Source organism: Thermobia domestica, chromosome 16 (assembly GCF_964235325.1).
Source record: "Thermobia domestica chromosome 16, izTheDome1.hap1.1, whole genome shotgun sequence".
In the NCBI taxonomy this organism is placed as follows: Eukaryota; Metazoa; Arthropoda; class Insecta; order Zygentoma; family Lepismatidae; genus Thermobia; species Thermobia domestica.
In genome coordinates this window covers 185451030-185476492 of record NC_137469.1, presented here as the reverse complement: position 1 = coordinate 185476492, position 25463 = coordinate 185451030, and the positions used below count along the sequence as shown (strand labels likewise).

The 25463-nt window shown below is 35.0% G+C and overlaps 1 protein-coding gene across 2 annotated transcripts in view; it reads left to right on the top strand.

The window, feature by feature from the left end:
- Positions 1–5220: 5220 nt before the first annotated feature.
- Positions 5221–25463, top strand: part of LOC145673561 (uncharacterized) — an 84983-nt gene continuing 64740 nt past the window's right edge. The window contains exons 1-2 of one of the 2 annotated variants that reach the window (XM_081743385.1): positions 5221–5568; positions 22894–22978. In XM_081743385.1, coding sequence (XP_081599511.1) covers positions 5409–5568; positions 22894–22978 — 245 coding nt within the window. In that variant the 5' untranslated portion in view covers positions 5221–5408. Of the gene's footprint in view, positions 5569–20489; positions 20738–22893; positions 22979–25463 lie in introns of those variants that run through there. The other variant, XR_014128786.1, reaches the window with a different exon arrangement.

Genomic DNA, 25463 nt, shown 5'->3' with positions numbered 1-25463 from the left:
TTACTTAAATTTTCTGTCTTTCAAGCTTCCCAACCACATATGATTCATGGCTTTGTGATAATTAGAACGGTGGCTAGAGGTATAAACATAAAGGGTGACAATTTCCATAAATTCCTTGTGGTTGTGTAAAGATGGCGGACATTTTTCAAAACTGCGGGGAAAGCTACAGTGGGATTTTAGTATGTTATTCCTGACACATCCCTCTATTTTCATACCAATTTTCAGCTTGTTACTAATTTGTTCCTTTCTCAATCCTATCTTTACTGGACTATGTCCTCCTGACGCATGTCCTAACTCAGTGTCGGACTGGACAGAGTGGCGATGCGGAGATTTCCGTCTGCGCCCACCCTCTTATGTCGCCTCTTTGTCACAATAAAACAGGCTTTAGTTGTGTTGAAGTCATGGCAATTTTAGTTCAAATTTCCATTATTATCTTTATAATAAATATCATATAACAGAGTTATTGCAAGTTTGTGTAGATTATTTAAAGTCTATAAGCTGTCAGGTAGCTGTGCCAGCACTGCCAGGTATCCTAGGTGATATCGTCCCATGAGAACTCCATTTTCGGAGGTTTACAGGCGACAGGGGAAAAATGTTGTTTTCTTAGAAAGATGCGTTTTTAATAAGATAGTAATTGAGCTATATTACAACAAATAATCGACGAGGAGAACAGATGGCGCTACGTTCCATTTACACCAAGTGGGGCTTTCAAACTTATGCCCAAACATGAAGAAAACGAAAACCGCATTTTTGGAGTTACGTTCTTCTGGTTCTCATGCGACGATATCCAACAACTCGGTCTGATCTAGTATTATCACAAGCCGCATTGTGACTGCTATATGGCTCATTCTCTCGTTTCGTTATTTGACTGTTGTAACGATATAGTGTTAGCGTCGAGACAACGTAAGTGGCGCCTGCGTGTTCTCAAGTAGGAAAGTAGATGTTAATTAAGGCAAGAATATTGTGTGTTATTGTTTATATTATTAATGTAATTGACTTTAGTAGTCATAGATGTGTAGGTAAAAACGGAAACATATTCTGATATTTTTTTTTTCAGAATTTTAATACCCAAATTACGCCTAAATTACGTTTAACATATCTAGAAACATCTTCATATTATGTCTGGCTGAATTTTCAATAGTTAGGAAAGTATAAGTTTATTTTGGTTAAAACTTAATAATCGCTCCTTTGACTACATCAGTGTATCGTCTGCATTGTAAGAACGAAAAGTGTGTAAATTTAACGTTTAAAATTTTGCTAGAGCGACAGGATATTTGGATTTTATATTGAAAGTAAGGCTCAATAGCCCAATATTTATTTATATTCTAATTTAAAACATTATATGCAATCCACATGTGGTGCAAAGAGAACAGATTAGCCAGAGCAAAACGTTTACGAGACAAATGGTTGAAATTCGAAACTAATGACAGAAGCTCTTTACACAGAACTATTTGAACTTACAACACTAACTTCGAATTACCCATTGTCCCCAAAGATGGGCTACTTAATGAAATAGACAATGGACTAAACACTAGCAACAACTTTAAAGTCACTCATAGAGACATTTTCTCACCTCTATGGAAACGTTACAATGTTTTTGAAAAATCTTAACAGAGAATGGGATGGAAACGAACTTCATCTCAGGGTGGATGATGATTTTGCAACGAAAAATATTCGATGTAAAAAACACTTTTTGATGAATCGATGTTAAAAAAAAAACACTCTTTTTGATTAAAACTGCTCTGAAGAAGATTCTTCTTTCCAAGAAGAAGTCAAGTAGAAGAAGTTCCAAGTGGAAACCTTCTACAAAATTTGTGTTACAGCTTTTACAAGTGTTGAGGAGAGGTTTATTCCAAGTGAAGATTTAATGAAGATTGTGCCTGTTTAGATCCAAAGAGATTTCAAGAAACCAAGAAAAATGGATTACCAGATGGAGCCCTGAAGGCATTAGCAGAAAATACAGGCGTGTAAAGAAACCTCGTCACGCGAACTCAAATAATTTGTTGCTCATTAGAAAGATTACTTCAATTATCTGAAAAAATAAAATGAAATATTTAAGCTTTACGTTCCACGCTTATGCCGGCTAGGCTAAAGGAGACGGTGATGATGAGAAATGAATGAAATGGTGAAATGAAGAAAGTGGGAGGAAACGGGAGAACCGCGAGAAAACCCATGCGCACGGTGTTCAAAAATCTGAAGATAACTTCTACTAGTGACTTAGAAGTGGTTCAGTGCCCAGCTGATTCTGGAAATAAAGACGAATGGAGAGAAAACAAAACAGATTAGGATCAGCTGAATCGAGAGTTGTGTACACCGTGTGTTTACATTTTTGCATGAGCTGACTTTAAATGAAAGCACTTACAGCAATTTAGGCCTATATTGTGTGTACAAATATGAAATGGCTCTTCCAACTAACCCAGTAACTTTTTTTAAGTGCTTATTTTCTAAGTTGAAGATCATTAAATCAAAACTAAAATTACTGTTGGGGCAAAGTCTACTGCAAAATTTAATACTCTTTAATACTGAATATGTCAGAATTTTCATGTAGATTACGATGTTATTGGAAGCAAAATAGCAACAAGCTCAAGAGATCTCAAACGATTACTCATGCTGTGAAAATTTACTATAGTCATACAGTTGTACCTAATGATATTTTTTCCTTCTCTTTGGATTGGAATAGGTAGACTATGCTAATTTATTCATCCTACACTTACATCTTTGTTGGCTGTAATTATATTATTCTGTGCCATGCAACATTTACGGTATTTCGTCCTAGTCGTTTTGTATGTAACTGAGTATGCTTAATGCTGTGAATAAATTAAAAAGTAATTTTAAAAACCAAAATGTTTACATAAATTTGTTCATGAGGCACCCCTCTAACTTTCCATCTCCACCTGGCTCTGATAGCTCCAGTCCGACACTGTCCTAACTATATATAAAACTACATGAACTGACCGACATAAAATAAAAGAATGTTTCCGGTTCACATGGAAAGTTGAAATTTGGGTTCGTTGTTGCTTTCCAGGTCTAACCCACAGAAAACTTGCCAAAAGAGAATATTTTTAAGTTTCACGGGTCTAAAGGGGGGATGAAAATCTCCATGTTATTTAAATGGTCTTTTATAATCTCATATTTTAGGTACTTGGAATTGCAATAAAAACTTGAAATTCGATATGCTTGTACATATTCGTTAGTATTACCGAAGTAAATCACCAAAAATAAAAATTTCCGACTTTAGAGTGGTCTTAGGGGAAACTGACAAAACCCTCCCATGTTATTTGTACGAGACATCTACACCACAAAATGTTTAGGCACTTTCGGCAGGATTAGAATGATAAAATTTGTCATGTTTGTAGCTTTCCGGGACTAACCTATACTGAAATTGCCGAAAGTAAATATTTTTAATTTTTAAGGGGCCTAAAGGAAGGATGAAAATATTCCCATGTTATTTAAGAGAGCATTTTCTGGGGTTACAAAATCTTACCTTTTTAGATAGTTGTAATAGGCTGACTAAACGCATGGATTTGGGTGGGGAGCCCCCAGCTAGTCGAAGGCTATTTATGCCTATAAAAGTACATATTATCGAATATTCTTTCAAATTATGCTTATTCAAGATTTTTAAGTGTTTCATAACTCACTCGACATCTGGAATTTCAGAAATAAAGTACATTGTTATTGTGTAATATGAAAACAAGAATGCGAATATTTTAAATGAATTTTAAATTGCAACACCGGAAAGTTTTCTAATGATTATTGATTAACTCGGTCTTCTGTTGCTAATTATCATATAACCTTCATGTTTCGTAATAGTGAACACACGTTAGCAGTGTGCCAGTAACAAACAATTCTTCTTCCATTCAAATCGAATTGAAGCCGGTGAAAAGAGAATCATTGACCCAGGCCTCACAACGCAAACACTATTGAAACTCAACAGATAGCATAAACACTTTTGTTTTCTTCTTGTAATGAAACCAGAACTAGTGCCTAAGTTCTCAGTGGTGACACTATGCACAAGTGCCCTCTCTCTATCTCTCGCTCATTAATCTGTAATGGGTGACAAAGAACAATTCCCTTACTCGATAAAATACGTCCCTTTCTGTAGGGTTGCCAACTGGCCGGAAATATTGCTATTATTTTGATTAAAGCCGCTGACTGGTACAAACTTCTTACCAGCACTTTTATGACCTGTTTTTTTTTTTTTTTTTATTTTATTTATTGTATCTAGTTCCAAGCAATTTCATCTAGTTCGAATTTAAAAAAGTAACTTTCATTCTGTAAATCCAAAACTGTCACCTTTCACAATCTATCAACGATTAACATATTTTGTTCATCAGTTTAATTTTAAAGAGATGACAGAGGTTGTATCAGGAAAGATTAAAAATTGACTTGTAAGGAATTTTATACATTTATTGAGAGTGAAAAAGGACTTCTTAAAGCAATGTCCTGTAGCTGAAGTATAAAGTTTAAAGAATAAATTTCATTTTCCAAATCCCAAACTGTCACGTAAAGATTAATGTTTTGTTCACGTGTTTCGACTATTTTAAAGAAGTGGCAGTTACTGGTAATTGCAATAAAATGATCAATACCGATTTCAGTTTCTTATTTATAGCACAATGTATCTATTAAGCTTATTGGTGAATGTACTAAGCATATGCAGAATACAGGTACTAATGCAGTTTTGTTCACGATGGTAAGGCCTACATTTCCTTCCCATGGATGGGTCAAAACAGAGATACTTCACACTTAGACCTCTAGTAGGTGACTTTTCAGCGAATTTTACGGGGGTGCCGTTTTTTTTCAGAGTTGGCAACCCTACCCCTTCTGGGAAAGCAAGAATCAAATATTTGAATACAACAATTTCTGTTTCAAATTATGCTTCTTTTGACATATTTCTCGTCTATTTTAAACCTATGCAAATCAAAGCGTATTGAAAAACTACTGAAAAACGAAATTGCATCTATATATGCATATAATGTCTCTACTATTCATTAAATGATGGGTATTGCATTCAGTGTTGGATTTCCCTCCGTTAGTTAAAAAGAAAATCCCGAAGGAAGCATCTTCTTCCAGTGTCCTAATAATACATACGCATCGCAGTAAACATGGCACGCGTGGGCAGCGCGAAAGGCAATTACTGGCGTCCTTCAACGGCCTTGAGGTGACCATAGGAGAATAGCGCATGCGCCGACCTTGACAGCGAGGCATGTGAGGAATGCGATGAAGAACGCGAGGCATTCCGAAGCGAGAAGTAATCTCATGAAAAAAAGAAGACAGGGACCAATATGATTGCATACAAATTTGGTCATGTTAGTGGCTGCCGTGATAGGGAAAAAGCAGGACGGTTTTCGAAAGGCGTGGATAGATCAATGCGGACGGAAGTGTGGGATTACGCCTAATTGAAACGAGAGATGGGAAGGGGGGTGATGGCGACGACCTCCAGACCTGCTGGCGTCGAAAATAACCATAGGCAGAGTATTTCATTTGTTTTTGTAGATCTTGTATTAAAGCAAAGGCCCTTCACTAAATCTCCATATTCGTTTCTTCTCTTCTATACAAATGTCAGTGTTGGTAGGTAGAAACGAATTATTGTTTACTTGAGAAATGGTAATCTTTAGTATCAAACGATTTATTATTATTATTATTATTATTATTATTATTATTATTATTATTATTAGTAGTAGTAGTAGTAGTAGTAGTAGTAGTAGTAGTAGTAGTAATAGTAGTAGTAGTAGTAGTTGTAGTAGTAGTAGTAGTAGTAGTAGTAGTTGTTGTTGTTGTTGTTGAGGTCTGCGCGGGCTTAAGCCCGGCACGGCCCACGATAGATCACTTCGGGCTTGGACACTGGTAGAGCGTTAACCTCCGGTGCTTGGGGTCCCTGGTTCGATCCCAGCTCGCGCCGTGTGGACTTTGTGGTGGACAAACACCGTTCTCGTGGGTTTTCTCGGAGTTATCCCGTTTCCTCCAAGTTTCTTCATTCCACCATTTCATTCATTTCTCATTATCACCATCTCCTTTAGCCTAACCGGCATAACCGTGGGACGTAAAACTTAGATTTCATTTCATTTTTTTTCACTTCGGGCTTGGACCGTAAATGTTTAAATATACAACCATATTTCTCGCACCTTTTCGGGCCTAATTTATTAGATCATTCTTTCAGGAAAACTTCTAAAGCACATCCAAATTTGTAACTTGAGACCCCGACACTAAAAATCGATTATTGTGCAATAGAGAGAAAACCTCTCTGTAGTGGACAGAAGAACTAAAAGTAACAGAAATAACCACGCTCAACTTCTCTGTGAATAAAAGTACTGTTTCTTACACTGAATTAAAGGAACAAAACCTAATCAGATCAAGTTGTCCCCCTTTTTTTCTTCAAAATGATGTCAGTTTATATTGTTTTGCTGATATTGGAAGCATTTCTTTCATAAATATAACATTCCCATTTTCACTTGTGAAAAGAGGAATCAAACGTTGTCGAAATAGCGACAATTGCACCTATTCCCTCCTTCAGCAGGTGAACAAGAAGGAAAATGTATGATTGGCTGAGCATGGGATAAAGGTCTGCACGGGCCGGAATTTTTATTCGAGTTCCGGCCCGACCTATGAATATATAATGTGAGGTCCAGCCCGAGTCCGATATATGTTTTAGCGTTGAGACCCGAGCTCGGCCCGAGGCTATGTGATAATCAAATGAGCACGAAATAAGCCCAATTTGCACAAACTTATTAAACAATAGAGGTTTAATTTTGCAGTTGTGTTTTAAAAGCTCTCCAGAAAGAAAAGTCCGATGAACATTGTTGTTGAATATATTTACAAAGTTAGGTCCGAGACCCGAACCCGAAGTGAGACCCAAGCCCGTGCAGACCTCTAGCATTGGGAAAGAGGAAAATTGCTCTGACTGTCTGAGTTCAGTACACATCCATTTGCATAAAAATTTGCACACATTGACATTTTGTTTTAAATATTTAGAGTATTCATCTTTTCATTTCGTGAGAATTTATGTAAATTAAATGAAATGAAATATTTAGTTTAGCGTCCCACGATTATGAACCGAGCCTGAGGGAGACGGAATTTATATAAATGATCATTTTCTTTAAATAATTCATATAGTTAATAATTGTAAAAGATAAATTTGATTTCGTTGTTCTCTCTGAATCATGTAAGATTTTAAACTGGAAAATTAAGTCTCTAGTTGTTGTTTTTTAAAAAATGCAATTTTCTGTTAATTAGTACGTTTCTGTAATTCGGGTTCATTTGAGTATCACATCGGCCGGAACTGAACCTAAAGGCTGAAATATATTTCGGGCTCGGATCGGGTCTAACATTATAAATTCACGGGCCGGACTGGCTTCGACCTAAAAATTCCGACCCGTGCAGACCTCTAGTACTACTACTACTACTAGTAGTAGTATTAGTAGTAGTAGTGGTAGTAGTACTAATAGTAATAGTAGTAGTAGTAGTACTAGTAGTAGTATAGTAGTAGTAGTAGTAGTAGTGGCAGTTGTACTAGTAGTAGTAGTAATAGTACTAGTACTAGTAGTAATAGTAGTAGCAGTAGTAGGAGGAGGAGCCGCAGTGGCTAAGTGGTAGAGCTTTCACCTCTGGTGCATGGAGTCATTGGTGCGATCCCAGCTCGTGCCAAATGAACTTTGTAGTAGACAAAGAGCGCGTGTGTGGGTTTTCTCGGGGTTCTTCCGTTTCCTTCCACTTTCATTCCACCATTTCATTCATTTATCATCATCACCGCCTCCTTTATTCTAGCCGGCATAACCGTGGGAGCAAAATTCAAAGATTTCATTTCATTTTTACTACTAGTATAGTACCATGACTATATAATTAACGTGCGTGCTTACGCCCCGGTAAGGGCTTCCGTTGAGCTCGAAACTACACCTTATAATTTCGGTGGTTAAAGGGTCGTTAACCAATTAAGTTATGGCGTTTAGAATGAGGAGAGATCATCTGTCACAGATGTGAACTTTTAGAAACAAGAAAGTTAAGAAGACCGACCCATTGATGGAGAGAAGAAATATATATATATATATATAATTTCCTAATAAATTTTGTAGAATTCGTTTGGTCTCGATTTTCGAGAAATTGTTTCTCATCTCGTCTTCTTTTATAAAGGACCCGGCACAAACTTTTTGGAAATTTAATTTCGGTGGAATTGCTTGAAACTATTATGTTCCTGACAAAATGTCTTAATGGGCACAACCAGCAGCTCTGACCGTTTGGTCATTAAAAAAAAAAAAGAACCGGAAATAGCGATATTCTGGATTTCATTGAAAATGAATCAATCTGTGATACGTTGTAGATCTGATGGTCAGAAGAATCTCAATACGCACAAGCATCAATTTGTTCACATTCGGGATGTTCGACCCGGGACAGTCATACTGTTTAGGGTTTTCCAGGGATTTTCTTTGTCCAACAAGATGAACATCGGGATGTTAGGTAGCTTAAATGGTGATGACCGCTACTCTCTCTATTCTTTTCCGGGTTGTGTAACAGGATGAGATGTAAACCTTTTCAGAATTTCATACAATTCCACCAAAATTCCAGAATATAGTAACCATCTGCTGTTTTCCAAAAAGTGGCCCTGTAGTGGTCAGTGATTGGTGGTTGTGCCCCTTGAGACTTTTTCACAGCATTACAATATCTACAGCATACGGTTTCAAGCAACTCTATCGAAATAAAATTTCCATAAGAATTGTGCGGGGTCTTTTATGTTCTTAACTTCTGGAATTAGAGTTGGTACATAATTGCACTTAGTAATAACAAATTCAAATCCTATACATGTAGGGATAAGTGTTGAATGATCAGTATTACTTCAAAAACATACATATCACCCAGATTCCTTAATCTACCTTCATACCCAAACGAACACAAAAGGAGTTAACAGTTCAGAACTGCAAATAACTGATTTTAACATGAAATGTATACATTTTGAGTATATGAAATGTAAAGATAAAACTTGTGACCTGTTACACGTAAAAGTATAAGAAGCATGCCGGTAGTCAGGGGCTGCCCCAGATCTGGCTAAGTCCCATCACATAGAGTCAGCGCCCCACCTCTTCATTTCAATTTATGGGATTACTCATTTTGAATATGTTTAATGTAGACATATTTTCTGAAAATGTGTCCATGTAGTCTTTAAGTAAGGAATTAGAGAGTTTTCTAAGTACAGTGAAACCTGTCTAAAGCGGACAGCAGTGGGGAATCAAAAATTGTCCGCTATAGAGAGGTATCCTCCTTAAAGAGGTTTCAATATTCCCTTACTTATATTAGTAAAGAAGATAATATATAATTAGAAAAAAATGTATGAATCATGTATTTACGAATGTTACAAAAATGCTACTGTACCTGCAGTATCCTTCACCATCCAGTACTCTGTGTTCGAGGCACAAAATGGAAATAAGATGTTATAGTTGACTGCACTTTACACTTATCACACGTTCACAGTATGTCGCTTTAATTTGTGTTTTAATTGTAGTCCTTTTTTTAAAGACAATATGCGTATCCGCGGGCAAAAAGTACCAAACTTGTCTTCTGCTTGGTTGGAGATTCCAGTGGGACAGTAGAATAACATGTTGTCCCAGACGGCAGGCAACTGTCAATCACGTTTGTGTCTAAAACAGCTTGGGTGGAACTGGACTGCAGGCAAAGGACATGAGAATGTTGTTAAACAGAGACAGTTCGTCTGGGTTGCTGATCAGACAGTTGAGGAGGCACAATGCTTCCTTGGTGACACATGTATGAATTACTAAAAATGTAATTTTACTGTACTTTTCAGTTTGTTTCTAGAGAAAGTGTCCGTAATACGGAGGTAAATAATACCTATAAAAGACAGAAAAGACTGTCCATGTCCGTACTAGAGAGTGTCCGCTTTCGAGAGGTTTGCCAATATGGTCTTCCCTGTTGCAGTGTTTTGGGGGATTACAAAATATGTCCGTTACTGGAGGTGTCCATTAGTGTAAAATCATAAATTTCAATCTTTGTACATGTTTTGATAAATGCTAGGGTCAGGGAAGATGTTGGGAAGAGGCTCTCTTTGAGCGCTTGTAGTTTCTTATAAGTTAAATGTTCATCTTTCGTTAAAAATGAAATTGTTCAGTTTTGCGTCCCGCCGTTATGCCTAATGGAGACGTCGATAATAAGAATGAATGAAATAATGGAATGAAAAAAATGAGAAAACGCATGCGTACGGTATTTGTCCACCATAAAGCCCACTTCAAGCGAGCTGGAATTAAACCAGGAACCCCATATACCAAAGGCGAGCGGTCTACTACTCAGCCACTATGGCCACTTCGTCTTCCTTGACGCGTAGTAAAAAGAAAGACGGATAAAATCTTATTTTTCCAGTTAGTAGTAGAGGGAGGAGAATCTATACCATTAGACTAGTAATTAGACCTTGCCACTGCGGTAATTAGAGTGGATTACTAGTCACTAGATTTTAAGCGTCAGATTTCGGATAATTTTGGACGATTTTTTTTTTTTTTTTTTTTTTTTACATATTCTAGCGAGAAAGTAACTAGATCAGATTATTTTTCCTGTAGTGCACTGTGGAGAACTCATGTCATATATAACCTAATTAAACTATTTATTATTTAGAAAATGTGTCTCATAGATCATTTAGCCACTCCACATGACCTTCCACGTATGGTCTTGCATACGTAACGTCAATGTACTTATCTTGTAGTTCGGTTACTACATGAACCGAATAATATCAGTTAGGGCTATTGCTGTGTTAAATTTGATTTAAGAAAAGAATGGAATACACAAAATAATACATAGATATACACAATACGTACAATACACAAAATTGAGACGAATAAATTTGTAAATGAGAGCCAGATGCCAGACATAGTAAAAGACGTTTTCTAAATTGAATAATACGAGACAAGACGGTTTGATGGTATTATAATGCATGGTGATCAGACTAAAAAGATAAAGCAGTTGGTCATTGATGGAGAATGCAGGTCGGAATCCAACTTGATACGAGTAAATGGGAAGTACACAAGATATGTATGAAGGTATTTGGCCAAGATCCGTTCTAGGATTTTACTGAATATGGAAGTGAGTTGTATGGGACAATATGAAGAAACGTCGTCCAATGATTTGTTCGGCTTAGGAAACATAAGAGATTTCGAAGTTTTCCAGGAGGTTGGATAATATCCAGTGTGAAGAAGAAAAGTGTTAATAGTTACAAGTGGGGTTGATAAGGATAAAGGGCTTCCCTTGACACAGTAAGTCATGTTATCAAAACCTGGTGCAGAATTACGTTTCCAAGTGACTATGGTTCTGAGATAATCAACAAAGTGAAGCTAATAATATGTCAGGTGGAAGAGAATGAAGTATACTAGGTTGTAACTGGTAAGCTGCGATATTGATTTTTTCGGCGGTGGTGATAGGATTTTTTTTATACTAGCCCAAGGCTAGCACCATATTAGAGTCTTACGTCCTCTTTTAGGAAAGGAATTTTTTAAAGAATACAGGAAGGACGGTCTGTGGGAACGTACGCATAAATTGTATCTTTATTTATTAAAATCTATAAACAGAACATAAAACTTAAGGCTTTTTCACCCTTAACATATATGTTGGGAAATACACAAAAAATACTTAGATATAATATATAACTACACAACACATAAGAAATGTTAAGAGTACAAATGAGAGGTCTAAGCCATGATGTGGATACTACTCACAAAGCAGAATCACTCTGTTTATAAGATAGAGTAATGAGTGGGTGATGAAAGTGAGAATGGAAATTTTCAAAAAGATTTAAATCAGAGTGTTTTAGAGGAAGTGTGTAACAGTACAGTGTGAATAATAATAACAAGGGCATGCGCGTATAGCTGCTAAATAGTTGATGGTATCGTGAAGAAAAGAATAACGATTTCAATAATGCTTGGTCAATAAGTATTCGATCGAATTTAAATAATTTTGACAGGTTTTTGATATAAGATATTACTGTTAATATTAATTTTGGACGTATGACTATAATTTGTGATAATTTTATAAGGAATAAAAATATTGTTATTTTATTGTTTTATTAAATTAAAATTTTTCTTCATAATAAAATAGGTTATTGAATATATCAGCTTATTGTCATTATCTGGCGATGTTTTGTACCGACACTTCTCCCTTGCTTTAATTGCATTAATTGCAGATTTATTATTACTGGTAGGATGACTGACGCTTCGCACAACTGAAAAACGTCATGCCAGCGTGAAATGCATATTTTCTATTAGGTCCTGCCAACACGCAAGTACTTAGCAGTAGCAATAATTCTACAAGAAAAAATCCGCATAATATTTTGTATTCTGGAAAGGGACAACCACGATTAATCGGGATCTGTGGTTACCCTATCTGGATATTGAATTCGGATGAAGAGAACCCAGATCGCATTCCGTTCTGATTCAGATAACTGAGATCCAATCCGTTTATTATCATAACATTTAATGAAGTATCGGCCCAGTAATAGTTGTATTCGTATTTCACCTAAACTGTTAGATGTGTATGACAGCTGATAAAGTGTTAACTGACATGATAATTAGACAATGAAAGGGTATTTTGCAGTTCCAAGGTTTAACAAAATGAAATTATTCTCATTTTAATAGTATGTGAAAGATTCAATGGGGGTGATGCAACTTTAATCGACTCTCCCTCGATACATCAGTGGTATTAACGAGTAGTGAAATAAGTTTGAAATTGTAACACATTTGATATAATTAATTCTGAGTCACAAGAAAGAAGTAATTTTAAAACAATTTATTTTAATAAAATTAAATTATTCTCGTCATAGTTCAAACTAACAAAAGTGGCTGAACATGACTAGATTAACTTCATTATCGATATATATCACTAGTTAACAAATTTAAACTTTTTGTTTGTTACATGAGAAAAATCACCTGATCTTAAAGGAACTTTTTGCGCTGAATTCGAATATGCACTCGGTTTCTCTCCATCACGTAAGTTTTCCCGTAACAGAGGGATTTTCGGGAAATTCCCTCAAAAATTTCCCTTTTTCAGATATTTTATTCCCCTAGCTCCTGTCCCCTTACATATAGTAACATAGAAATTATACCTAAGTATACCTTGATTTATATTTAATAAACCCTAAAAGTTTCGTAAAAATCGCTTTGTTCTTTCTAGAGAAATAAATATATTTGTATGTATACTGTGTGCACTGTTTATTGCACCTGATAGTAATGCTTTCAGATCTCCTGAGTTGGGATAAAAACGATTTGCTTTATTATTACAAACACAGACATAAAAATGAATATTTACAATAGTCAACAACACACTTGTATTGCTCTCTGTAAATTAGAAACGTGTATAAAAATAGAATGTACTTCCAACGTATATTTTTTTTAAACGTACAGTATATGTATATCTTAATACAGGGTGCGGCACGTAAAACCGGCCCGTCGTAATATTCTGGTATATTGTGTTTTTGGCAACACTTAAATAATCTACCTTCCTACCAAGAGATGGCGTGTCGAGGTCGGGTCGACTTACGTGACCTGCAGCAGTCACGCGCAGCCGCAGCCAGTGAAACTTGTCGAAACCAGTTGAGAAAAAGGCCTCGTTGTGTTAAGCCGGGTGAGTGTCAGTGCGTGATAATGCCGTATTCGATACCCGAGCGTGTTGCCATTGTTGAAGGGTTCATTCTCACTGGATCTTTTGTGAAAACAAAGAATTTGTTTCGGGAGAAATTTCCAGGACGTTCTGTGCCAACAAAAAGCACCATTCAGGAATTGATTGAAAAATGGCGGCGTACAGGATCGGTTCAAAATGCTCCCAGGAACAGACGACCATCTGTCTGCACACCTGAATTAAAGATGCAGGTGGAGGAGATAATGACAAGAAGTCCTCGAAAGTCAACCAGGAGATTGAGTCAACAGGTTCATGCGAGTGAGAGAAGTTGCAGACGTGTTTTAAGGGGACTGAAGTTAAAACCGTGCCCGTTTATGTGTTCACTTTACGGGCCGGTTTTACGTGCCGCACCCTGTACATATATATATATACAATTCTCAAAAAAAGCAAATACACAATAAGTTATCCCAACGTTAAATCCGCAATTAGACCTATTCCGCACGGGGATGAACTTCCACTTCCCGAGCCCCCTACCAACTGGGAAGAGATATGGCCAAAAGACTCTGATGATGATCATGATCTTGATGAACCATCGACATCAACATGTACATCCGAGGATCCAACGTTCATCCCTTACTGTGTTCGCGAGCCACATTTCATCCGGCAATGTGAACTTAATGACCTAGTCCGTGATTTGCACCTGACAAAACAAGAGGCGGAACTTCTGGGATCAAGGCTCCAGCAGTGGAACTTATTGGATGCAGAAACGAACATATCAGTGTACAGGAAAAGGCATGTTCAATTTTCAAGCTATTTCTCAATGCAAGATAATGTGTGCGTATGTACGGATATAAATGGGTTGATGGCGGAGCAAGGAATTCCTTACGTTCCAGAAGAATGGAGGTTATTTATCGACGCGTCAAAGGTCAGCCTTAAAGCTGTCCTTTTACATAATGGAAATAAAAAACCTTCTATACCACTTGCGCACTCAGTGAAGATTAAGGAATCCTATGACACCATGTCAACTTTGCTAGATCTTATAAATTACAAGGACCATTGTTGGCAAATATGTTGTGATCTCAAGGTAGTTGGTATTTTATTAGGACTGCAGTGCGGTTACACGAAGTACCAATGTTTTTTTTTATGTTTATGGGATAGCCGAGCTGATGACAAACATTATGAAGTGAAGGAATGGGAACCTAGAGTGAATTACGTACCTGGAGAATGCAACATCAAATACGCTCCTTTGGTAGATCCTAATAAGATATTACTACCGCCACTTCATATCAAGTTAGGACTTATGAAAAACTTTGTCAAAGCCATGGACACACCTGGTAAAGGTTTCAAGTATTTGCGAGATAAGTTCCATAACCTGAATGATGCTAAGATTTCAGCGGGAGTGTTTATTGGTCCCCAAATTAGAAAATTAATGCTTGATGATAGCTTTGACAGCAAGTTAAACAGTGCTGAGCTAGCTGCCTGGACAACATTTAAGTGTGTTGTGCGCAACTTTCTGGGCAATAACAAAGCTGAGAGTTACACAGAAATCGTACAGGACATGATACAGAAATACAAAGAGTTGGGTTGTAGGATGTCTTTAAAAATCCACTTTTTGCACTCCCACCTCAGCTTCTTTCCTGCTAACCTAGGTGCTCTCAGCGACGAACAGGGGGAAAGATTCCACCAAGATATAATGGCAATGGAGAAAATGTGCCAGGGACGAGGGGATCCTTCAATGATGGGGGACTATTGTTGGGGTCTTGTTAGAGAATGCAACATTTCTTACAAAAGAAGGAAGTAGTGTACGTTTTTGTAACCCAATGGAAGTTTCATATATTGTGATAGTTTTGATTGTCTTTCGTTGACCTTTTGGTACATTTGTATTATTGTTTATTGTAAATTGTCACACTTGTAAATTATATTGTATTATATTTTATATATGTGTTTGTGGTAATAAAGCAAAACGTTTTACCTCAACTTAAGAGATCTGAAAGCATTACTATAAGGTGCAATAAACAGTACACACAGTATACATACAAACATATTTATTTCTCTAGAAAGAATAAAGCGATTATTACGAAACTTGGAGGGTTTGTTAAATATGAATCAAAGTATACTTAGGTATAATTTCTATGTTAGTATATGCAAGGGGACAAGATCTTGGGGTGTAAAATAAACGAAAAGGGAAAATTTTGAGGGATTTTCCCGAAAATCCCTCTGTTACGGGAAAATCGTACTTGATGGAGAAAAACCGAGTGCATATTCGAATTCAGCGCAAAAAGTTCCTTTAAGAACAGGTATCTCCTTTTATGTAACAAAACCTTTGTTAACTAGTGTATTTTATAAATAATAGATCGTAATATTTAAGCAATTTTATTTCTACATTCTTTTTATTTAATTAGTTATTTAGTTTTGGATTCTCCTCAAGAGATTTATCGGGTGCGCTCTTGCAAAGACCTAAAAAGCTGAAAAACAAATTCGCCTCAAGATCAAAAGGAAAGGTGTCACATTTACATATTTTAAAGGATATACATTGTTACATATTAAAAATGAACGCCCTTTGCCCATTAGGATAAAGGATGTGGTTGATTAAAGAAAGGAAGTAATTGTCAAATAATGGGTGAAATGATAATGAGGGAGCAAACGAGAATACCAAGAAAACCCACCAACACATTTCCGCCACGGTTCACATGACCTGATGTCGAACGAGTTACCTTAACACTGAAGGTGAGCTCTCTGACTGTAAAAAATATACTGTCACATTTACTGACTGATTACCGTCAATTCTGGCTACCAACCGATTACTCTAAAATTTACGGTATTACTGTAAAATTATTGGGTATAGGCCATAAAAAGGTCGTATTTATGCTCTATTATCGTAACTTTAACACCAATACCGTAAATTTTAGAGTAATCGGTTGGCAGCTAGAATTGACGGTAACCGGTCAGTAAATTTGGCTGTAATTGTTTACAGTGTAGCACTGGGTCACTGTGGGTGACAATTTGATACAACATGTTGCAATTCAATGTCATACTAAATCGTGAGATAATGTGGTGTCGCTTCTAAAAAGTTTCGATTCAACATCGTTAGTAGTTAAACTTCCAGGAATAAAATTGATTATTTATTACTTTGCAAGGAAGCTGCTTGAGGTATGGTCACAAATATGGTTTACTCACAGTTCACTACCAGTTCGAGAAAGAAGCGGAAAGCAATAGGCGATGGTGAAGAAAAGGGTTCATGAAAAGAGCATGGAATTTACTGTGGATGACATCAAAGTGTCAAAGGCTAAAAGCACTCTTTCTGCTTCTTTCCTCCTGAAAGAATTTCTGAAGATGATACTGTCGAAAGAAAAGACACTGATTGACATCAAAGTCTTACCACTGAAACCTCTCAGAGTTTGAACACTAATCAACAAGCATATTTCCTGATTACAATATACTTCCATATCAGTGTATTCTGAAACAACTGCTGACACAAATGGCGAGACAAATCAACAAAAGATAGTGCCTTTGCAATTTTTAAAGAGTTTAGTTTACCATAACTCCTTTGTCTATTATTCTCTCTGTCTGTCCGTCAAGAACCAACAGATGAATCACCACCAAGTTTGGTCGGAATGTAGTATTTTGATGGAGACGATACGAAACCGGACTTCGTATAAATCAACCATTTCCGGTTTTCATATTGAATACTATAAAACAAAAATAGTACTAGATAGTGAGAAGCAGTGTTCTGCAATTAAGTGTGCCAAAATTTCATTTCGTCTCCACATTTCCGGAAGTGGCAGAAAATAAAGCAGTTCCGGTTTTAACGGTGATTGTTACGCAATACAGTAATATAACAGATAGAAACTGCCGTAGTAGCAGAGACGATCTGCAAACCGCTTGCTGTAAGCTTACATTGGAAGTCAGTAAGCTTGTATCCAATGGATTGGAAAGCGTACAAGGATTCCGCAAGCTAAATTCTAGTAACGAAGTTACATGGGAGCAACCTTGCAATCACTATTCCATTCAAGCTTGATGCAAGCGTTTTAAGCTGGCGGCGAGTCAATAACCAATGAACGGCCAGTGATGCTATGACGCTCTGCAAAGGATCTAATATATCGCTTGCAAATACAATAAAAGGCAGATTGTATGAAAGTACGCATTGAAAGGGCAAGCAGGGGAAGATCATGATTCCTGCGAACTACGCGTTCGCAAGAGGCGCAATGTGAAGAGGGCCCCAAACTGGGAAATGAATTTTGTGTTTTAAACGTAAATATTTACAAGTATTAGAGAAAGTGTTATGATGAAAAATTTTCCAAATAGCTTCAAATAAATATTGTACGGACTGAGATACAAATAAAATACATCAAAAGGATAATAAAGTTGAATTTCTGCGTGGTTGAAATTAAAACACAAATTTACAATTGAAACAGACTTATACATCAATTGGCACCAATGTCACACTCACAAGTGATGCTACTTTGAGGAAAATTCCCGCAGCGCAGGGAGATTTAGTAAAGATTTTCTAAAAAGGGAAAATTGAGATTTTACGAATATGAGATAAAATGCAGTAAACTTTAGCTTTTCAATAGATGTGATAGTAAGAACTATAGCAGTACGACGAAACAGCGGCATTCTTTCAACAATCCCAATATATCCACAAAATACAAATGTAACAGATTTTTCACTACTCTCCCAACAACCCATCCGCGATCTTGCTAGAAAATATCATCAACAAACATAAGGAAGTCAACTGCATATGTTGCTTATGGATTGGGTGGCATCAACAGCAGAAAGAAATGTCTTCAAGGGTACTCCGCCTTGTCATAAACTCTCATAAGTGCTTCGGTTCAATGACCACAGTTAAGGGTTGAGAAAAGTCAGCGTAAATGAAATCGAACTTCAAATGAGTTCAAGTTAGTGCATATTATCGAACTTCAAGTGATTAGGCTTTTGTTGTCCATTGCTCCAAGAAAAGGGCCGAGTTCTAAGAAAAGGTGGGCGGTAGAAATGAAATTTTTGGTCACTTCTGAGGGAAATTTAGATTGTTCCTAATTACACTGGCTAACTATCGCTGCCCACTGGTTAATGCTAACTTTATTAATGCCTATTAGTGCATTTGTCATTCTTCAACATTTTCTTTTTATTCTGAGTCCTTTTGTTTTGTTTTTATTGGAATGATGTGTGCTTTCACTTTTCAATAGTGCTTTGTTTTTCATGTTATAATAATGCCGACGGTAAAAAAAAAAACAATTGAAGCATTTTCTCAGAAAAGAAAGTTACGAAATTTGAAAGATGAGAGGCAAGCAAAAATTCTAAAAAAAAGTTTCTTCCGATTTCTGGACAAAATTTCGAAAGCGATAATCATACATGTTGAGGTGGGAGAGTTGTCAATACAAGTTACTGTTATGAAGCATTTGCAAGTCGACAGATTTTTGAAACTGTAAGTTTATTTTAGTTGTAACAGTAATTTAATTCTTAAATTAAAGTTGCATGAATACGGCGTCTTCGGTTACGGGTCTCAATTAAACTTAATGCTTTTCAAAATTTTGTCTCGAAAGGATAACTGTAATAGAAATCGAAACTGTAAATGAAAGGTCATTAGTATTACATGTAGCACATTAAAAAAAAAAAAACTCTCACTGTCAATTGCAGCAGCATATACGTATGCTCATTGTATTTTATAACAGTTTAACAATCATTGTCAATTCTCTCCTATTAAATTCAGATGGAGCGATATTTTTAAACATTTGGTAATTGTCCTAATGCAAAGTAGAGTTTTGATTATTAGTAACTTGTGTTCTGAGGTGCACCGATGTAAGTGGTCTAAGAATCTGGATCTCACAGAACGTTCAATTTTTAAGAAAATTAACCCAATTTCAGGGGGCAAATACACAAAATTATTTGCATTTTGAAGGCTATTCCGAAAAATCTTCAGGCCCAAAAGAGAAACCTTGGGTTCGCCACTCCTAGTGTTTACATTGTTCCTCATTCCTGATTTTCGAATGCCTATGTTGGAAAGAGACATGAAAGGACTAAATTGTTTTATAGGACTAAAGAGCACTGAAAATATTTTTTGCGGGGGCAGGTAAAGAATTTTCTCGGGAGAGACCTGATTTTGAAGCCCCGCCACTGGATCTAAGACAAATATCGATTAAGACACATACTTATGTCATTTGATGTGTATTAAGCAAGTTCAGCTGAAATTATTAAAGAATTATTTGTGATCAACTATATCTTAAGAATGATTAAATGGACTAGCTTTGATGGCCATTGGAAATGACATACTCAAAGAGATGAATACGGATGCAATATTAATAGATTTTGAAAAATTGAAAACCAGAAAACTGTTTTTATAACATGAAATTTCAATAAGAAAGAAAACGAGAAATTAAGCTAATTACCATAATCGTATCAATAGAAAATACTGTGTAAATATGCTTGTATTACTGCGTAAGAGCATACCTCCTCGTCAAAATCAAATCTGTGTTAATGTTAGACTTGAAGCTCATGAGTTTTATTCTGTTTAGACTTTTATGTTTCAATTGTACTTGTCAAAATACATCTTAGATATATATACCTTTCCTATAGTGTATCATCTATCCGTCTTCTTTATCAAAGTGTATCTTTTACAGTGTACTTAGAGAAGCATTGTTTTGTAATTGAAGCAAAAATTACAAGATTGGACATTGATAGGATGTTTTTGACAGATACTCTGAAAGTTTTATGTCTTTTTACACAGAGCAAAATATTGGATCTGCAACCCCTTTGTCTCTTTTTTAAATTGTGGTTTTAGGTTTGTTATTGTTAAAAATATAGGTAGATTTACCTGCCCTTTTTCGTGGACAGACAAGGTTGTTTACGAAACTGCTTTTGAATTCTTTGCTATCTGATTTCAGGATTGACCATGAGAAGAGAAGTGAGGAATGAAGAAAGTAACAATACTTGACCATGAAAAGATAAGGGAAACCCAAATTCTTTTTAACTAGGAGACTTACCTTTATAAAAGACTGAAGACACATAGGCATCGTAATATTGGCTCTGTGTTCATGTTTGTTGAGTTCTCTGTGGCTTTTAAGTATCTGATCTCCCTCTCTTGTGTGTTTTGTTGTGATCATCTGAAGTGATAAAGGGACTGTTTCATCGTTTAAAACAAATTAAAGTAAGAACTTTTAATTAACTTTTTGGATATTAAGTGAATACTAAAAGTATATGATGAGATTAGATTTTGGTTAACTCGTGAAAGTGCTATATTGTCTCAAAAGTATGTTCTTTTTATTAAAAAAAGAATTGCCTCGTCTTGTCTCGTGGGCAACTCTAGCACCAAAGTTAGATGAGACGCGTAGAGTTCGAACCACACGAGATCCCGCCGGACCCGAGTTTTTCCACATCGAACATACATACACTATCCACTTAGGAAGAAACTTTCTTCTTCTTCTTCTTCTTCTTCTTCTTCTTCTTCTTAATCATTAAAATTATGGGTGAACACGCACTTTCTATGTGTAAAATTGAGGTATTTTACGTCAACGGCGCTTACGTTAACAACTTAGCTACGAAGGAGTTATTATTATTATTTTGTAATCAGAGGAGTTATTGCAAGGAATTGATTTTTATTTCTTAAAGTAAAGTACAATGCTAACATTCGAGATGGAATTAGCATTTTTTAATGTACTGAAGATATAAGAACCATGACTATATGATATTTAGTGGGGAATCCGAACGAGATAAGAACAATAAAATACGCGGCGATTATTGATCCGATGCACATATCAGTGTTAAAATCGTTATCAATACCGTGGGATTCAAACCGCATGATACTTTTTGTGGAACAACCCGCACCCGACTTCCAAGCATTGTTGTCTTTTAATTGGTTATTTAATTATTCAGAGTTAAAGTATTTTACATGAAAATATCCGATTAGTCACGAGGATGTCCTTAGGAAGGATTAGAAAGACAGTCTTTGAGAAATGAATGAAGACTTCCCTTGGAGTCGCCACTGTATGGAAGACTGATTAGTCGGAGTTCATAGATTGTTTACAGGATTTAAGTTGACTAAATTCATGAGTGCTTATTCCGGAAACCAAGTGTAGACCAGAGTAATTTCTAATATTTCATTTTACTAACAATACATGATTTAAAAATTAACGATAGGAAACAAAACTTAAAACTTCATATTTTCTTATACTTGTAAATGGATTTTGTAGAATCCGGGGAGATCTATAATAATTGTGCACTTTTCTCTTTAGTTAAATTGTTGAAGACGAGAAATAAGTTTACATATACTGCAAAATACAGAAACCGCTTTAGACACAGTATAGCCCTGTACATATTAACGACATTCTTTGATTGCCTGCATATGACATATTCATTTTTGTAAGTCATCACTTTGTTTTCCGGACTGTTTGCCGTGTTTTTAAATATCATGTTAGATACTGTTTCCGGAAAATGAACACTTTTGAGCACACAAAGAACACTTTTAAAGCAGATGCAGACATTTGGTATATTTTCCCACATCATCTGTAGTAAATGCTGTTTTTTTATTTTTACTGTGTTATAAAATAAGTTAAATAGAGAGAATGGCCTGTGTCTTCCTTTGCATAATACGAATGATTGGAAAGAAAGAGTATAATAGCGTTTTATTGAGTAATATTTGAATGTCAAAGAAAAATGTATGCTTGAAAGTATTTCTACAGTGAAAGATGGAGAGACATAGACAAAAAGAGAAAAACAGAGAGAGAAAGAGAATTTTATTTTCAATATTTAGTATTGTTTTATGGATTTTAATTGTATTTCCGCGAAAGTTTTTGATAGTTATTACAGCATTTTTAGTATTAACTCAGTAGGTTCCAAATTAATAGGACAGATGGAATTTATTTGGAAATTGTTTCCTTATTGGTTTGTTTGTGAATCGTGAATGGATTGTAAGCACGTAAGACCGTCTACTGAAGTATTTGCTTCACACAATAGGACTTCTATATAAAGTTTCCGCAACTTACAATATTGGGAACGTGTTAATTATCCGCTTCCTATGGAAGCTCATAAGAACACTATGAGTGTGAAACATTAAAAGTCATTTATGAAAACTCCGAGGAATAAAATTCTGAAATAGTAAAAAATTACAGTGTGAACACATTAAGAGCTCGTTGTTAACTTTAACTGGTTCATTTATATAACAAATTCATTAAAACACTTATGCTGAAACTTTCAAAAATTCGAATGAGTAAAAATTACATTAGGCATTGTTCATTGTTTAAACATATACGGTACTGAAAATAACATCTTTGAATGAGTGATAAGAATATGTTCATTTTGTTTTAGGATACAACGAGGATCCTGCATTTGAAATAACTTTGGACTTCGGAATCAAATTGAACTTGAAAGTGGAAATTGAGCTTCAGTTTCGGTAAGATAATTTCTAAACAATTAATAATTTTTCTCAATTAATAATATTTGCATTACATTGCTTTCATTCTACAGCAAAATCAAATTACAATTAACATTTCTAATAAGCATTAACTTTGAGAAAAGTAAATTGTATACTGATTCATTTCAATTAATGAACGTTTTAAATTTAAACATATTAGAACCTAATTTAAAATTGAAAAACTAATTTATTATAAAAGAAATCGTAATAGATAATAATCATATATACATTACATTAAACATAAATGCAGTTACGAAATAATTGTGCACGGAAATAGTTTTCCTTACATTTTAAATTGAAAATACACTTATACATGTAATGCATCTGTTTATTCTTACAGCATCCAAGTGTCTCATCATCAACGGTGCTATTACATAGTCAACTGACAAAGCAACAGTTAAATGTTTTAAATCTGACCAGCGGCGGTGTTAATTTTTCCTTAATACACAATTTTATTTGATGAAGTTTTAAAACCTGTTAGTAAAACCAATATAAAATATTTTATTACCCACATACATTTATTAGTAAAGAAAACAGAACATTTTGACTTAGTGAAAAAATACGAAGGATTACATTTTATTTACTAATACTCAAGAAGAAGTTTGTTTCAAAGTACTAAAAATTGATTATGATCCAATAAATTTAATTCAAGTTACACGCTCTCACAAAAATTTTGTCATAGTTAAGGGAAAGTGTTGAGAATTGCATTTTACAATTAACATAATTAAACGGAAGTATTAAGAATTACATTTTACAATTAAAGACTTTAATGTAAATTAAACGAACATTTTAAGAACTGCCTTTTTATTATTAAACTTACATTTTAATTTTCCAACTTGCATTTTGTTTTTTGCAAATTGCATTTTTAATTTTCAAAATTATATTTTCACTTTTGCAACTTGAATTTTTAATTTTGCAAATTGCATTTTTAATTTTGCAACTTACATTTTTGTTTCAAAGTTACATTTTTAAAGTTCCAAATTACGTTTTATAATTTTAAACTTACATTTTTAATTTTTCGTTTTGCATTTTGTTTTTCTACAAATTTCAATTTTAATTTTGAAAATTACATTTCAGTTTGGTAAACATACATTTTGTTTCTAACTTATGTTTTTTTTTATTTTTCAGTTACATTATTAATATTGCAACTTGCATTTTTAATTTTGAAAATTACACTTTCATTTTTGTATAATGCAATGAATATACTGTATATGCAATTTCAAAGTACTGTCACAAGTAAATTACAAATATGAAAAATTTTACTAATTAAAATAAAATCACATTATGAAAAGGTTTTTAGTAGGACAATGATCTTAGTAGTCTTGCAGTAATGAATTTTAACAGTTAAAATATAAATGGCTAAGAAAGTATTTAAGAAGAAAATATTGTGTTGTCAGATTTATTAGTATTAAAATATCGTTAAGAATTATTTAATGAAGTAAAATTAGCAGTAGTAGTGAACAACATTTTAGTAATAAATAAATCACTATTACCAATAATTTCCAGTTATGTTAGGTGTTACAATATATTATACTTACACTACATTAAAATGATATTTAAATTATGTACATTATTTTATTTACTTTTACGATTTGTATTTTACTTTGTTTCATGATACATTTCATCGTTATTTTAAATTATGCTATCCTCTGATTTATTCTTGTTTAATATTTGTCTTAACTAAGTATGCTTTCTACTAACCTATGCCATTTTCTTGTTTGCTATTTTTCTTAAAATTGTTATCTTTAATCCAAGCTAGCCTTTTCTATCTATGTCGGGTTCACACCCTGCTCCCGCCAAGTGAACTTTGTGGTGGACAAACACCGTGTGCGTGGGTTTTCTCGGGGTTCTCCCGTTTCCTCTCACTTTCTTCATTCATTATTCATCATCACCGTCTCCTTTAGCCTAACCGGCATAACCATGGGACGTAAAATTAAAGATTTCATTTCATTTCATTTTCTATCTATGTGTTATCTCCCTAAATGTTTACCTATTTCTACTTGTTAGTTTTTCCTTAAATGTTTGCCTCTTGTTAGATTTCTATACTTTTTCTTTCCCCCAAGTGAACTTTATGGTGGACGAACACCGTGTGCGTGGCTTTTCTCAGGGTTCTCCCGTTTCCTCCCACTTTGTTCATTCCACCATTTCATTCATTACCCATCATCACCGTCTCCTTTAGCCTAACCGGCATAACGTGCGACGTAAAACTGAAATATCTCATTTCATTTTTTCGTTCTTTGTTTCGTTTGCTGCGCTAACTTCTAAGTGTGGCTACGCTGTGAACTGATAAATAAGTTTTTATTGTTTTTTAAAGTAACATGCTATGCCAACTTACATTTTTCTTCTTTTCTTTCTTAAATGTTCCGTTTACTGTGCAAACTCATAAGACAATCTATGCTATGTGATCAATCAAATAATTTGTTTTAAAACTGTTCTAAAGCTTTTTCACCTTTCTTATGATTTT